The 16,269-nt window shown below is 35.9% G+C and overlaps 1 protein-coding gene across 1 annotated transcript; it reads right to left on the bottom strand.

The window, feature by feature from the left end:
• meng (serine/threonine-protein kinase meng-po) lies at positions 1-16,064 on the bottom strand. The gene is made up of 2 exons (XM_088267884.1): positions 15,882-16,064; positions 1-1,458 (listed from the first exon to the last, which is right to left on the bottom strand). Exon 2 carries the CDS (start codon positions 1,444-1,446, stop codon positions 247-249), a length of 1,200 nt encoding a protein of 399 aa, XP_088124010.1. The 5' UTR covers positions 1,447-1,458; positions 15,882-16,064; the 3' UTR covers positions 1-246.
• Between the last annotated feature and the right edge of the window lie 205 nt (positions 16,065-16,269).

Genomic DNA, 16,269 nt, shown 5'->3' with positions numbered 1-16,269 from the left:
TTTTTTTTATTGTTTTCTATCAACAGTTACTCGATACTGTTTGTATATGATATGATGATTACAGATATTTGATCTATTATCCATCATACATTAGATCACCCGCTTAATGCAGTCCATCGTCCGAGGTTTCCTCCTCTTTTTCTCATCAGCGATCACCTCCCCCCGGCGTGGAGCGCTTCCCCGAGACCCGGTCCGCTGCGCACAGCTCAGATAGCCAATTCCCTCAGTCGGGTGGATGGAAAGGATTTAAACTTCCGCGGGGTCCGCGTTCACGTCGCACGACAGGATCCACTCCCACACTCTCTGGGAAGTCGCGTTCTTGTCGAGGGAGGTCTCCAGGCCGTAGGAGCTGATGAGCTTGTTGAGCTTGTTCTTGTTGTTCTCCTGGGAGTGGCGGCTGCCGTCGCCCTGGCCGAGGTAGAGGCGCGCGGAGTCCTTGCGCTCGGGCAGCGCGGAGCATGAGGCGGACGCGGCCAGCCGGCCGGAGCCCTCCACCCACGGCTCCTTGTCGTACTTGAGCACCTCCGAGACGGGCGCGCGCTTATCCGCCTTGTGCTCGAACAGGCGCCGGAACATGCGCAGCGCGCGCGGCGTGAGGCGCTGGAAGGCGCGCGGCACCTTGGCCGTGCGGCGGCGCTGGTAGCGGCAGAAGGCCGCGTACTGCGCGTCCCGGATGCTGTCCGCCATCTGCCACGGCGGGCGGCCCGTCAGGCACACGAACAGCACCACGCCCAGCTGCCAGCTGTCGCCGGAAGGCTCGCACGAGTAGCGCTCGTTCTTCAGCGCCTCGTAGATCTCCGGCGGCGAGAAGGGCAGCCAGTTGCACGCCGGCTTCTCTACGAGCGTGCCGCGCCGCCGCGTGGCGCCGAAGTCGCTCAGCTTGACCTTGGAGAAGTCCGGTGCGAACACGAGCACGTTCTCGAGCTTGAGGTCGCGGTGGACCAGGTCCTTGGAGTGCATGAAGGCGAGCGCGGAGGCGAGCTGGCGGCCGACGGCGCACACGGCGGGCGCGGGCAGGCCGCCCAGGCGCACGTGGCCCGCCAGGTCGCCCAGCGGGGCGTGCTCCTGCGCGAACACGAGGCAACCGGCGGCGCGGAAGGTGACCGCGTAGCTGTCCAGGATGTGCGGGTGCGGACTGAGGTAGTAGGAGTAGTGGAACTCGCGGCAGAAGTCCCGGGGCGGGGTGAGCTCCTCGTACACGGCCTTGAGCACGACGGTGGTGCTGGTGCGGCGGTGCGCGCAGAGCAGGATGCGCGAGTAGCAGCCCTCGGCCAGCACCTTGCGCACGTCGTACTCGTCCTCCAGGCGCAGCGTGTCCAGGGCCGGCTCCTGCACGCGCAGCAGCAGGCTGGCCTTCCGCTCCACGGGCTTGCGCGGGGGGCCCGCCTCCCCGCTCCGCTCCTCCCTGTCCGAGCTCATGAGGTCTCCCAGCAGCAGGTTTCTCATGGATGAGCCGCTCTGTAACAAAACAAAAATATCTTAATATTCACGAATAATATTACCTAGTAATAATCGTATTAAAATCTTTTTATTCTCCTGACATGACCACTTTCAAGTGTGTATTTGACACAATTGATTACGCAAAGTTTTTATCGATTTCCCTTTTATCCTATTTCGAACTACATTGCCTCGTAAATAATTTTTAATGTCCTTTTTTAATTTTTACCAATGATGCTTATCTCAGCCTTGCATTGTTTCCTTATACCATCGTTCAAACATCTATCATACTTAAGTACATCATTTTGCCGCACTGAGAGATCGCAATGGTTCACTTCGAACCACCATGCGATCACCATTCGAACAAAGTATGGTGGCTACATCAACAAATAAATAAATATAATTGAAAAAATGCGATTAAAAATAGATGGATCGTGTGCACCTAGCCTAACGCCTAGCTGCTTTTATGTCCGCAACATCAGTACGCAAATGTACCTAATATTATCAAGCAGAATAAATACGCGAAAGCAATATAAACCGAATAAATTGAAACACACGCTGCGGCCGCCGGTAAACATTTGGATCTGTTTAGATTATTTAGCTTTCATGTTTAAATTTAGGTTCGAATCGAAATTTCATTTGACGTCATTCCCACAACGGTAAAAAGAAATGATCCCGATGTTGGCGGGATATTGTTAGAGGAGGGTACGACTGCGGGAGGTGCCTCAGCCGATCCGAGTTTGGGAAGCGCCGGGCCTTATCGAGCAAACCTGCGCGGGGTTCCTCGATAAGGGTCATTTGATTAGCTAGAGCAGCGGCTCTCAATTTTTTTGGCGAGGGAACCTTTTTGAAACAGTTAACATGTATTATTCAAATCAGCAAAACCTGGTTTTATATTAATTATGTAATTGTAATCATTTAATGAAAATCATACAAAAATCATATTCTTCTTCTAACCCTTATCCGTAACCAACAGTGCATATGGCACCGCATCGTACAGACGCAGTGTAATCTTGATCGTCAAGTACATGAAGGAAAGGTGATCAGCCTTGTGCTTCAAGTACCAAGTCCAGGGTAATTGAAAATTGAAATATCACTTTATTATCTTGACCCTCTTGGGAATCGAACCCGGGACCTCCAGCACTGGAGGCAACGTGCTGACTACAACACTACAGACTTCTATAACAGTATAATAAAAAATACAATACACTCAATAATGTTTCCATTTAATGGGAGGTATATAATGTTGTGATTTTTAAAAATTTTTTTTTGGGCAACTTTTTAACTGACCATTCGCAGAGACCAAGGGCTATGCGGAGCATATTTGAGAACCGCTGAACTAGAGTAATTGCACATAGTACGGTAGATGCATAATTATATATTGCGAGGTGTTTACTGCAAGAAGGTAACTCTTAATAATCGTTGTTTGGGAATTGAAATATAGGATCGTGAGCGGTTTGGTAAATAAGCTTTTGTATTTTTATAAAAAAAAACAAATACCATGAAGTTTCTTGATGATTTCAATGCTTATTTAACGCCATATTTGACGTCATGTCGATTCGATGGGATGCCCTGTGCATCTCTTGAGCAAAATACACTAGCGTGATCGTCGATATATCGACGGGTCTCGCTTTTTTAAAGGATGCCAGAGCGATATATCGATTCTCAGCACTATAATGGTTAATCACCCCCGAGTACTGTTTATCAAATCAAAACGAATATTTAAAAAATGAGTACTTCCACATTAGATTAATATTTCTCTGATTTTCCATTTCCGTAAAATTACCATAATAAATTAGCATAAATGAACATCTGGGGCCCGGAATGAGGCAATTCCTTCCAATGAGCCTGTAATTATGAATACGTGCAAGCACACGCGTGTAATGTATCTGACCATCGCAAAATATGAACGTTACAAGGTAGGTGGAGGTTTTTCTTGAATCAGCACGAAGTCTGAAATGTCTAGACCAGTGGTCCCCAACCTCCTGGACTCATACCGGTACCAGTCCGTGGATCAAATGATACGGACCGCCTTAGGCCCTGCCTAAAAATGAAAATTACGTGAAAAATCGATCAAACACAAAAACAAAAAAAAAATATCATATAATTTATATTTGAAGCACTAACTTTGTGATTTTCCATTTTATAATTAAAATGTAACTTTATTTTATAAATATTTTATTATAACTTAATTATAATGTCTTCCGTTCCACTAGAAGAGGGTTTGGCATTTTTTGTCCTAACTTGGTTTATGGTACCAATGTCCTTCACTATGTTATTCTATATAATATGATACCACCTCTCGTGAGAGTTACTAATGAAAGGGGCAAAGGATTTTTATTTCTTTTAGTTGTGTTATTTTAGTTTGTGTCGGGAACAGGAACGGCTGTCCACACCAATCAGGAAGTTCTCAGCACTTGCTCATTGCTGGGAGAAACCACGTAAAACTCGAGAAGACTATCGTCACTAGACCTTCAATTCTACGAGAAGAGGGCTGGGCAATTTGTGTCCCAGCTTGGTTTACAGCACCAATGTCCTTCAGTATTTTTGTCATGTATGATATACCACCTCTCGTGAGAGTTGGTTATGAGAGTCGGATAGGTCTTCACCCAGGCTCCTCCAAGGCGCCTCCAGCTGTTGTCTTTGAAGGCTCTCTCCTCTTCTCGTGAGAGGTATTTATGAATGGCGCCAAAAGGTTGGGGACCACTGGTCTAGACATCTTGCCGAAAGGTGGAGTATATCCAGAGCACAATACGAAAAAAACACTGTTTATACGCTATATCTGCGCAGAGAAACTGTTTGCGTGGCTACAATATGCGAATAAAAGTGTTATGTGAGTTTAACCTGGCGGTTTTTCATAAACAGTTTCAGAAAACTATTTATGAACAAAGAAAGGTCGGTTTCCTACAGAAATATATCTCTTATTGCGATTACGTCTTTGGGAAGGATATCCTGTTCTAAATGGGTGGCTTGATAAATTGTTTAATTAAGACTGATAAAACATCCTTTTCATTTAAATTTAGTTCAGTTCGAATTTGGGTTATTTTTTGTTATTTGCAGAATACGTTTCCGCTCACCAATTTATTACACCAGAAAATGAATGAACTAACTAACTAACGATCATCCCGCAGAGAGAATAGAACGCCACATTAATCTATCTCTGCAAACGATCTTCGCTACATTCCATTCTACATTGATGCATCTCGTCATATCTGTACATACAAGCCGATTATTCCGACTTCAGACTTAATCGCTTTCAAGTATTTAAAATATTTCATTATGCTAAGTTTTCTTCGGTCTTCCTCTGCTTATATTTCCAACTGCATTCACATCATATATTTGTTTTACTTTTATTTTTTCACTCATTCGATTCACATGCCCAAACCATCTCAACACACCCTTCTTAATTTTACTGATAATGCTTTTTTCTGCCTTGCATTCTTTCTTTACACACATCACCATTCAAACTTTTATCGTACATAGTTTTCTCACATTCGCCTGAGATCGCATTTCGAATGCATTTGGTTAACTTTCATCCTTCTTTTGCCAACTCCATGCTTCTTTCATCCATAATATCACATCTTATATGATAGATGATACATTGAAATGAAATTATTTGTATTCCGCCTTTTTTGAATTTTAAAAATAATCTAACCTAATTAAATTTAAAAAGAACAACGAAATAAAATGAACGGGTCATTTTTATTGACCTAAAATTTTTACGATTAAATAAATTGGATATATAATTATATGCGACTGTAATACAAAGTAGGTTTAAAAATAAACATTCGTTTATTTTTTCTAGTAAAAACACATAATAAATAATATCATCGCTCGTGGGTGGAGTTTATTAAACTCCAATTTTTGGGACAAATGACAAATCTAGTTTTAGACCACCGCTCATCCCAATTTATTTGATCAAACTTGTAAACAGTTTGTCATCGGGTTCTTACAGTAATCGTTCGTTGAGTATACTCTTAGACAACTCAAACAACAACAAAACATGTTAAATCATACTCTGCATTAACATACAAATCGTAGTCATACAGGAGAATGTGACCAAGTGCATTAGTTTTTTACAAAAACGTGATCATTTACTATTTGATATCTTACTAGCTTAGCAAAGGATTTTAAACTTAGAAGTATAATATAATGTCTTGTTAAAAATGACTAACTGCATTGATGTATGTTTTCTTGCTAAGCAAAAGTGACTTAAATGGCCGTCCTGAACATTTTACGTTTTGTTAGTTGGTCGCTTTCTCCTGTACGACTACGATATACATGTACATACTCAAACATAATCAATAGACACACTTGAAACGATTTGAACACACTCAAAACGCTATGAATAAAATAACTGGTGAAATTATAAGCTTCATTAAAACTTAGAAGCATATTTTTAGGCGTCTCCAAGTGGAAATGATTTAGCATACAAATTAGCGTTTTTAATTGTTTTTTCTAAAGATCATCTTACATTCACTATTTCTAACTACTGGAATTGATCTCACGCATATTTTTATTTTTTTATTATTTCTTTAGTTAGCTTTAGATTTAATAGAAACTATTTCAAACTTAATTTACATCATACATCGCTCACTCCTTTCAAGAACGTCATAAATCAAAAATCGTCAATTTTAAGTTGTGTGTGTTTTCGGAATGCCCAGAAAATGTTCTATATTGCAAAAGCGGCATATTTTAAACTTAATATTTACCCGCTATAGTGCAGAAAGTGTTGTTTTTGCATTTTGAAGAAAAAGTATTGTTTAATTATTTTTTAAATATACTAAATATTTATCAAATGGAAAAAAAATCTTCAGGTTTTACCTAAAAAGATCTGTTGCACGGTAAAAAGTTCAACAAATGGCTTGATATTTATTTTTAATACATTGTATTATATTTTTAAAATTTAAAAACGTTCTCTTGAAAAATCGAGTTTTTTTTATTTATGACGGTCTTGAAAGGAGTGAGTTATATGTATATATTTACTTCTTTTTACAGTAAACGAAAAAATATTTTAAAATTCTTTCAGACCGTTTTCATTCTTCATACATTCATCTCATCTTACATTTTCAAACCCTTAACACAATTTTGCGACTCTGTTTTTTTTCAAAAATGGCAGTTTTATTTTATCCTTATTTCTAGTACTATCTTCATGAAAATTTTTGTTTAAAAACTATTTTATCATTAAAATATTTCAGTTATTTATCGTTAAAAAAAAAATATAAAGATAAGCATATTATATATATTTATATATATAAATATATTATATATATTTATATATATATATATATATATATATATATATATATATATATATATATATATATATATATATATTTATATATATATTTATATATATATATATATATATATATATATATATATATATATATATATATATATATATATATATATATATATATATATATATATATATATCATATCAGCCCGTTGAGGTCCACTGCTGGACAAAGGCCTCCCCCTTCCGCCTCCACTCCTCCCGATCCTGCGCCGTCCCCATCCACTGTCTTCCAGCAAACTTCCTGATGTCGTCCACCCATCTCGTCGGTGGACGTCCTTGAGGCCTCTGGTTCCTCGGTCTCCACACCAGAACACGTTTCGTCCATCTGTCGTCGGTCATTCTGGCTATGTGACCGGCCCATTTCCACTTCAGCCAAGCAATTCGCTCTACCACGTCACAGACCTGTGTCTGGCGTCGGATCCAATCGTTCCTTTTTTTGTCTCTTAATGTTATTCCAAGCATAATTCGCTCCATGCTCCTCTGTGCAACTTGCAACTTATGGGAGGATTGCTTGGTCAGAGTCATTGTTTCCGCGCCATAGGTTAGGACGGGTAGAACGCATTGGTTAAACACTCTTGTCTTGAGTGAGTTGGGAATGGGGCTTCGGAATGTGGAATCAAGCTTTCCAAAAGCTACCCAAGAGAGATTTATTCTTCTATCCACCTCGCTGGTCTGGTTGTCTCTACCGATGGTGATTTTGTGACCAAGATAAACATAGCTTTCGACTTTTTCTATAGGTAGATTCCCATTGATGTTGACGTTTGTCATCAATTTAGTCTTTGCTATATTCATCTTGAGTCCAATTTTGGCAGATTCTACCTTTAGGTCTTCAATCATCCCAGTCATCTCATCAAGGCTCTCGGATATAAGGACAATATCATCTGCGAATCTTAGGTGGTGAAGCCGCTCCCCATCGATATTCAGGCCTTTTTGGTTCCAATCTAGACGCTTAAAAACATTTTCTAGAGTGAGTGTAAAGAGTTTTGGAGATATTGTGTCCCCTTGTCTTACGCCTCTCTGAATAGCGAACTTGTCCGTATTGTCGTGTAATTGGATTACTGACGTAGCGTTGCCATATATGTTTTTCAGGAGGGTCGCATATCTCTCATCTATTCTACTGTCTTTCAAAGCGTCCAAAATGGCCCACATCTCTACAGAATCGAAAGCCTTCTCATAGTCAACAAAAGTCACCACAAGTGGTCTTTTGTATTCGTTATACCTTTCTATCACCAGTTTAAGGGTCTGCAGATGGTCACTTGTGCTATATCCCGAGCGAAACCCAGCTTGTTCTCGTGGTTGGTAGAGGTCCAGCTTTGCTGTGATTCTGTTGACTATGATTTTTGTAAAAAGCTTGTAAAGATGTGAGAGGAGACTGATAGGCCTATAGTTCTCTAACTTTCTGGCATCGCCTTTCTTATGAAGAAGAATGATTATTGCATTACACCAATCTAATGGTATAGATCCCTCCTCTAGGCATTTGTTGAATAGGAGAGCCAAGATTTCCCTAAAATGTGGGCTGGTTGATTTGAGCATTTCGGGAATTATGTTATCTTCTCCTGGACTCTTCCTGTTTTTCATTTGCTTAAGTGCTTTATCTATTTCATCCACAATTATGTTAGGCAGATCCTCCGATCCGACATTGCAGATTGGACCTCTTCTCCTATAACTGTAGATGGTAGACTCAGCTGGTCTCGGGATTTTTGATTGGTAAAGAACCTTGTAAAATTTAAAAGCAATATTTAATAGTTCTTCTCTGTTTGTTACAACCTCTCCATTCTCATCCAACAACTTGAAAATTTCATTTTTCCCGCTCGACAGTTTAGACATAAGTACTTTTCTACTACTGTTTTCTAGAATAGTTTTTTCAATAACTTGTAGATTGTAATGCCTTAAGTCTTTACGTGTCATTTTGCGAATTTCTTTGTTTATTTCTCTAAGTTGGTTTACTGTTGAATTTCCCGCGAGGTTTCGGCGTTTGGCCATCATGTTGACAGTGTTTTGACTGAGTTTTTTCTCTGTGGTATGGGAATTTGTTAGGATTTCTTTTAGTCCTTCTGTTAGTGCAGTCTTGATTTCATCGTTTAAGGTCTCTATGTTCATATCTTCATAGTTTCCGGATATCAGTTTTTGGTCCACATTGTTGATGTATTCCTCTTGTCTACTCTTTATTGAATTAATAATGTCATTTTTGCTACTCGGTTTCTTCATTGTCAATTTTCGCCTTTCGCTTTTGATATTTATTTTTATTTTTGCTCTTACGAGGCGATGATCACTTCCGGTGTTAAAGTGATTTAGTACAGTAACGTCCTGAACTATATATTTGCAGTCTGTTAGAATGAAGTCAATCTCGTTCTTCGTAATTCCATCCGGGCTTCTCCACGTCCATTTCCTATATATATATACTATCTTTTTTATAGGTAACCAGTTGAGTTCTTATCTCATTTTTGCTACATTCTTATATCTATTTTTCAAAAAATAAAGCCACTTGAGATCTACCCAAGCTCCTTTGCCTAGCCGTCAAAATATTTTGAATATTGTTTAGTAGATAGTGTTTTAGTATTGATCAGTCTTGATAAAGAAGTGGTTAGCTTCGAAACCGGTAGACATATTAATTAAGTTATAATAAAATATTTATAGTGATTTTAAAAAAAAGTCTTATTTTAATTATAATTTCTAATTTATTTAAATTTACTTCATTCGCCAAAAATAATACTGTTGAGCAGTAATATAATCTTAATATGGTAATATTATTTACTTGTAGTTTTGAAGGTATGTAATTTTTTTATTTCACCGGCGCGGACCCTCCAGTCCTATTTCGGTCGTCCCAAGTACAGAGTATTGATCAGGCTATTTTTAGAGCGGCGCTCATTGCTAGATTCGTTCCTTGATTTATTCTCGCGTCCTTCCTCATTAAGGCTCACAGTTGCTTGTCTGCTTTTAAACTATGACAACTCAAATTGGATGCTACGAGATAAAGTACTGAATTCTGATATATGGTAGACGTTATTGTATTAACGAAACGATACAATGAAGGAATTTGTAATTTTCAGAATATGGGATAGAATAATATCAGAATTTCAGAGTCTGGGAATTTACAGAGCTTATGGCTTGTAAAAAAACTGGTTTAAGTAATCACTTTATGTGGATATTACATTCACCATTCTACCCATGATTGACTACCACACTTTTCAATTTTTTTGCAAAGCTGAGATAAGCATTATCGATAAAATTAAGAAAGGTGTGTTGAAATGGTTTGGACATGTAGAACGAATGAGTGAGGAAAGAACGGTAAAACAAATTAATGAGGCAAATGTAATTGGAAAAATGAGCAGAGGAAGACCGAGAAAAACATGGCACGATCAGGTATGCCAAATACTTGAAAGTGGTTAGGTTAGGAGTCGTGATAATCGGCGGGTATGTATGAGGAGATGCATGAATGTGGAAGAGGCGAAGAATGTTAGTTAGTTTGTATATGATATGATATGATTCACATGTCGTTTCATGTGTGAGTTTGCGAATTACGGAAGTTCATTACAATTGATATTTATCTTTCTTTGACAGAATTATTTATCAACTATTTTGTTATGTATGTATATATTTATATGCATACAATATATGTTTAAACTCCTGATTTGAAAGCTTTCAAGTATTTAAAATACGTGATTGTGCCAAGTTATCCTTGGTTTTCCTCTGCTTCTTTCCAACTACATTCGCCACATAAATTTGTTTTACTGTTCTTCCTCCACACATTCTCTATCATATGCCCAAATCATCTCACCACACCTTTCTTAACTTTATAAAAAAAAATATTTTGTAAATTTTAGACTAAAAATATAATTTTATGGACAAAGTAAAAAAAGTCACTTAATTGTTCTTAATAATTCTTAAATGTTCTCTAAACCTTTAAATATGTTTTATGTTCTCTAATTACTGTAGCAAGAGGAGTTCCATAGATCTCAAAACACAAAAACGGAGACATTAAAATGTAATCCCAGAAATAAAATCTCATTATATATTTTTTTAAATCGTGCGGGTTGTATAAATATATGAAAATATTATTAGTTTATTCCATTTTTAGCAGTAATTGAAATAAATTACTATAAATAAAGTAAATTTCTGTTGGTTTTAGAATCATGTTTATTTTAATATTTTGTGATTATTTTATTTTCAACCCACCATTAAAAAAATGAATATTTAATTTAAAAACATATATTTTTAGGTGTTTCAACAGACGCGACGCATCAAATTTTATATTTTTGTTATTATTTCTGAACATTAATAATTAGATGCGAAAGAAAGTACACAGAAATATTCAAGTATAATTAAAGTCATAGAAAAAGTTTAAATGAAGAAATATGACAAAAATGATGGGTTTTTAAGAATAGAACGATAATGAAATTCGAATGGCGGTGTTCTAATTTAGGGTACGTTCAAAAATCTAATTTTAATCGTTTTGTAAGTAAGAACTTTGCGGTTAAAAAAATAAAAATAGAACGTTGTGCTGTCCCTTGAGTTATTTCTCAATTTCCAGAATCAATTAGTGAAAACAGCTTCATCTTATAGGGCTTGGTTTACTTATTTGCTTAACTAGCCGTAATGAAACTGATCGCAGGATGTTGGTTGTATATATAAATAAAATATATATAAATAAATATTTGTCCGCCTCCGTAGTGTAATGGTCAGCATGCTCGCCTACCGTTCTGGAGGTCCCGGGTTCGATTCCCAGGGGGGTTTAATAAATATAAGTGATTTTTTCACTCTAATATTTATTCAATATTACACTGGACTGGTACCTGAAGTGGAGGGCTGATCACCTTTCCTTCATTTGTAATCGATCGAGATAACACTGCGTTTATATGAAGCAGTGCCCTATGCACCATTGGGGTGCGGTAAGGGATTTATTATTATTATTATAATATTTTAAACTAACTAATTATCACACCACCTCCCCGCAGAGGGGATTGAGCTGTTTTTTTTTTTTTTTTTTGCAAACTTCTTTCGCCTCTTCCACATTCACGCATCTCGTCATACACAGCCGCTGATTATACTCCTGACCAATTGACCAACCTGACAATCAAGTATTTGGCATGCTTGAACATACCAAGTTTTCCACAGTCTTTCTCTGCTCCAATTTCCAACTACATTCGCCTCATTTACCGTTCTTTCCTCACTCATTCGTTCCACATGTCCAAACCATCTCAACACACCTTTCTTCATTTTAGCGATAATGCTTATCACAGCCTTGCATTCTTTCCTTATTTTACCATTCCAATATCTACCATACACCGTTTTGCCGCCCTTTCGTCTGAGAGATCGCATTTCGACGGCATTCAGTCTTCACGTACTTTCATCCTTCTTTTGTCAACTCTGTACTTCACTTTCATGCATTAAGTTGGTATGTGGTTATTAAGGTATTGGTATGTGGTACATTTATTAAGCATATACCCACTGGGTTTTAGATAAAATGTGAGCTGTATTTTAATTAAACTTTATAATTATATTATATTCCATGGAAAAAAGAAGAAAAGAAAAGGAAAAATGAGCTAATAACAACTTTCGGCGTTTAGAGAAAAGCTCACAATAATAAGGCTTCAAATTTCAAAAACAAATCTCTCTTGTACAAAGAAGTTTCGAGTTACAATTTTGTCCATTTCACATTTTTGCCAAGAACTCTCTTGCTTACAGTGAAATCCCTATATTCGTCCTTAATCCGTTCCCGGGAACCTGATGAATATGGAATTCGATAAATATAAAGAAGTGGTATTCTCCACTCCATTGTATGGCATTAATGTCAATAGACGAAAAGCCTCATACTTTGGCCACATATTCCGTGGAGACAAATATGCCTTTATACAGCTTTTAGTATAGGTAGAGGGCAGACGGGGCTTGGGGCGTTAAAGAACATCATGGCCTTAAAATCTTTGACAGAGGTTAGGAATACCGGAGGTAGCAATCATGTGGAGTTTGAGGAGATAGTCGCCAACCTCAGATAGGAGTGGCATGAGAAGAAGAAGATGCTATAAGGTCATTAAATTATATTGCCAATACCCAAATTAACCAGCTGCCTGACATACCGCTCACTCCTTTCAAGAACGTCATAAATCAAAAATCGACAATTTTCAGTTGTGCATGTTTTCGCAATGCCCAAAAATGTACTATAATCCAGCAAAAGAGACATATTTTTGACTTAATATTTACCCGCTACAGGGCAGAAAGTGTTGTTTTTGCATTTTGAAGAAAATGTATTGTTTAATTATTTTTTTAAATATTATAAATATTTTTCAAATGGAGAAAAAACCTTCAGGTTTTACTTAAAAAGATCTGTTGCACAGTAAAGAGTTCAATAAGTGGCTTGATATTCATTTTAATACATTGTGTTATATTTTTAAACTTTAAAAACTTTCTCCTAAAAAATCAAGTTTTTTGATTTATGACGTTCTTCAAAGGAGTGAGCGATATATAAAATAAAACCCATTCGGGGATCCAAAATAAATGATCTGAGAAGGTACTTTATGGAAAGATATATATGTAGTGAATAGTCATATTTTCTTATTTTGTTTTTATCTTATGTTTTTTTATATTTTCTCATTTTTTATATTTTCTCATTTGTTTATTTTAAATATGCTTCTTACCTTACGTTTTCTCATTTATTTCTTTTAAATATGCTTATTGTGCCTATTTATTAAACCTGTTTATTGTTTATATTTTGCCATGTATTAGTATTAGTTTAAAAAAATATTTTTTTGTAACTTTATTGTTTTTGTTCCAGTCTTGTTAACCTTAATCCCATGTCCCAAAATGAAAAATAGAAATTACTCATCGGGAATATTATATATATGACTTATGTATGTAATATGTTTAGAAAAAAATAAATAAATGACAATATTAGCAATAATATTCCCTTACGTTTTAGTGTCATTAGTAATATATTTGATTTGGATACTAAATTATAACAATTTAGATCAAATAACGATATATTCAAATTATGATATGATATATATTAATTCAAATAGATATCATTCTTTTGCCTTTTCGAAATTCACTGGGAATTTGTGTTCCAGTCCTCTTTACCTTAATCCCATGTCCCAAAATGAGAAATAGAAATTACTCATCGGGAATATTATATGTAAGTATATATGACTTATGTATGTAATATGTTTTGATATAAATAAATAAAATATACTTCGCTCAATCAAATGGTAATGAATGACCATCATTTCGGTGGGAGGCATATTAACTTTATTTGACGAATATCGAAAATATTACACATTTTTGCCATTAACTCTTTGCCACTCTTGCATACCGTAAAATCCCTATATTCGTCCTAAATCTGTTCCCGAGAACCTGGCGGATATGGAATTCGATAAATATAAAGAAGTAGTATTCTCAATAGGCACTATATTAAATTTTGTCATTGTTCTGTACGTTTCGCTAATTTATTTCATTTCGGCAGGAGGTATAGAAACGTTATTTGACGAATATCGAATATGTCGACGAAAATATTATTTTCATTAATGGATTCGGCAGTCGCTTTGGGGTAATATATATCCATTTCGAATTTAAAGTTCATTTGGTAAATACCATTATTTCTTGAAATTGTGACATGTATTTCGATGCTGAAAATGGTGCGGTGTTTGAGCGAAAAACATCGAAACATATAAGACATAAAGAAATAGTTGTATTTATAAAGTGCACTTTGAATTAAAAATGAATATTAATTACCCTGAAAATTTAAATGATTAATTTTAATCAATTCATAAGACTAATATTAGAATTTTTACTTCTTCAGAGAAATGTAAAAAAGCGAGCAATTTTTGTTTATTATCTTATTAGTAGCGAGTATTATTTTCAAAACAAATTTAATTGAATTAATAATAATAATGTTGGGAACATTATGTCTGTTTTCTACTGAAAAACGACTGAATTTAGGTTTTAAGACAAACAAATTCATAATAAAATATAAACATCTAGACTTTAGTCAAGAGCAGTGGCGTGCTTTTCAGACTGGGGAAAAAGCAGTGCCTACCATAATTTTGTTGAAAAATATAAAATTGTAATAGTGAAGGGAACACGTATTTAACTTTAAAAAACAAAAAAATACATGTCTCGTTTTAACATCTCAACATACACGAAGAAGAATATAAAAGCCTGGGTTTACAAACCGCCATAGGTTGGTTGAAATAAGAAACTTACTCATTACTTTAAAGCAACCATAGATGCAATCGATAATGCTTAAATGAACCTTGAAATTATAATATTTATTTTTTTCACCCAGAGAATCTATTCCGGAACCTCCAGCTCGGTAGCCAAATGCGCTAACTAATAGACTATGAAGCCGGATAAAAAATACTCGTAGTTAGGTATAAAAATATTGATATTATAAATACAAGTTTTGATTTTTTTCGATATAGTTGAAAATAATTCATAATTAAAATAATGATTAAAACTAAATTGATCATAATTCTGGTGGTTGAAATTTTTAAAATAACAAATTGATTTAAAAAAATTGTACTGAAACGATTGTTTATTTTTCAGTTAAAAATAATATTAATAAAAATAACTACGAGAAGAAACGGTTATAACAATACATTCAATCTTCACATTCGTTTGAAAATGCCAAAACTAGGCGAAAGAATTGTCACAATATTTTTTTTATGTGTTTTTTAATAAAATACAACTTAGTAGACTTAAAATATCTGTGTTTGATTTAAAAATTAATTAAAAAATTAAAATGGAGTCCTACAAATTAAACGCCAGTTCAATAAATATTTGTACTGTAGGTACATGTTAAATAAAATATTTTTTTACTGGTTAAACAAATTAAGTTTTATTACAAATATAACATGCAATTCCACCAAAAAATTTCAATAAAAACATAAATTTAATAACTAATTTGTAATCTGTTACTAAAATTTAGAATTTTAGAATATTATTATTGTATCTCTTGTATGTAATGTATGTAATCTAATAATAATAAAAAAACAAACAAATAATATTAAAAAATAAAAAAATTGTATTAACATGTTAGTATTTTGGCTCAACACAGACCATGCCTAAAGAGCCGTAATACAAAAGTACCTATAGTAAATGTATATACATGAAATAAATATGTATCTATGAAATAAATAAATAAAAAACTTACAGTATCAATATTGGAAGAGAGAAACGAAACCACTGTAAATCCAACACTGAACAAGACTGAAATCAAATACCAATTTGATTTGATAATCACCGATAACTTCACAATGCGCGATATATAAGAGTATAAAATTAACTGGTCAATATAAAACGTGCGTATGTTTAAGACAGCTGTGCCAGCCTCGCGACTCTGCAGCAGCTCTGCTCTGCACTTACTGAATCTCGCAGCCGCCCACCGCCCTATATATACTCCCCCGCCCACTGACGTCACTGCCGAGCCGCCCTACACACTCTCCTGCTCTGGACAGTTATCTTTCGGAAATATCATCCTTCAAAAACATCCCCTTGCTAAAAATGTGCGTTTTACATAATGCCTGTTTATTTTGGTATAA

This window comes from Brachycentrus maculatus, unplaced genomic scaffold (assembly GCF_059751285.1).
Source record: "Brachycentrus maculatus isolate JH-2025_06_01 unplaced genomic scaffold, ASM5975128v1 h1tg000306l, whole genome shotgun sequence".
Taxonomy (NCBI): domain Eukaryota; kingdom Metazoa; phylum Arthropoda; class Insecta; order Trichoptera; family Brachycentridae; genus Brachycentrus; species Brachycentrus maculatus.
The sequence above is the reverse complement of the archived record's forward strand: the minus strand, read 5'-3'. Positions and strand labels throughout refer to the sequence as shown.

What these genes read in the sequence shown, in the direction of transcription:
- meng (XM_088267884.1), bottom strand. Translation starts at nt 1,446, where the DNA reads ATGAGAAACCTGCTGCTGGGAGACCTCATGAGCTCGGACAGGGAGGAG.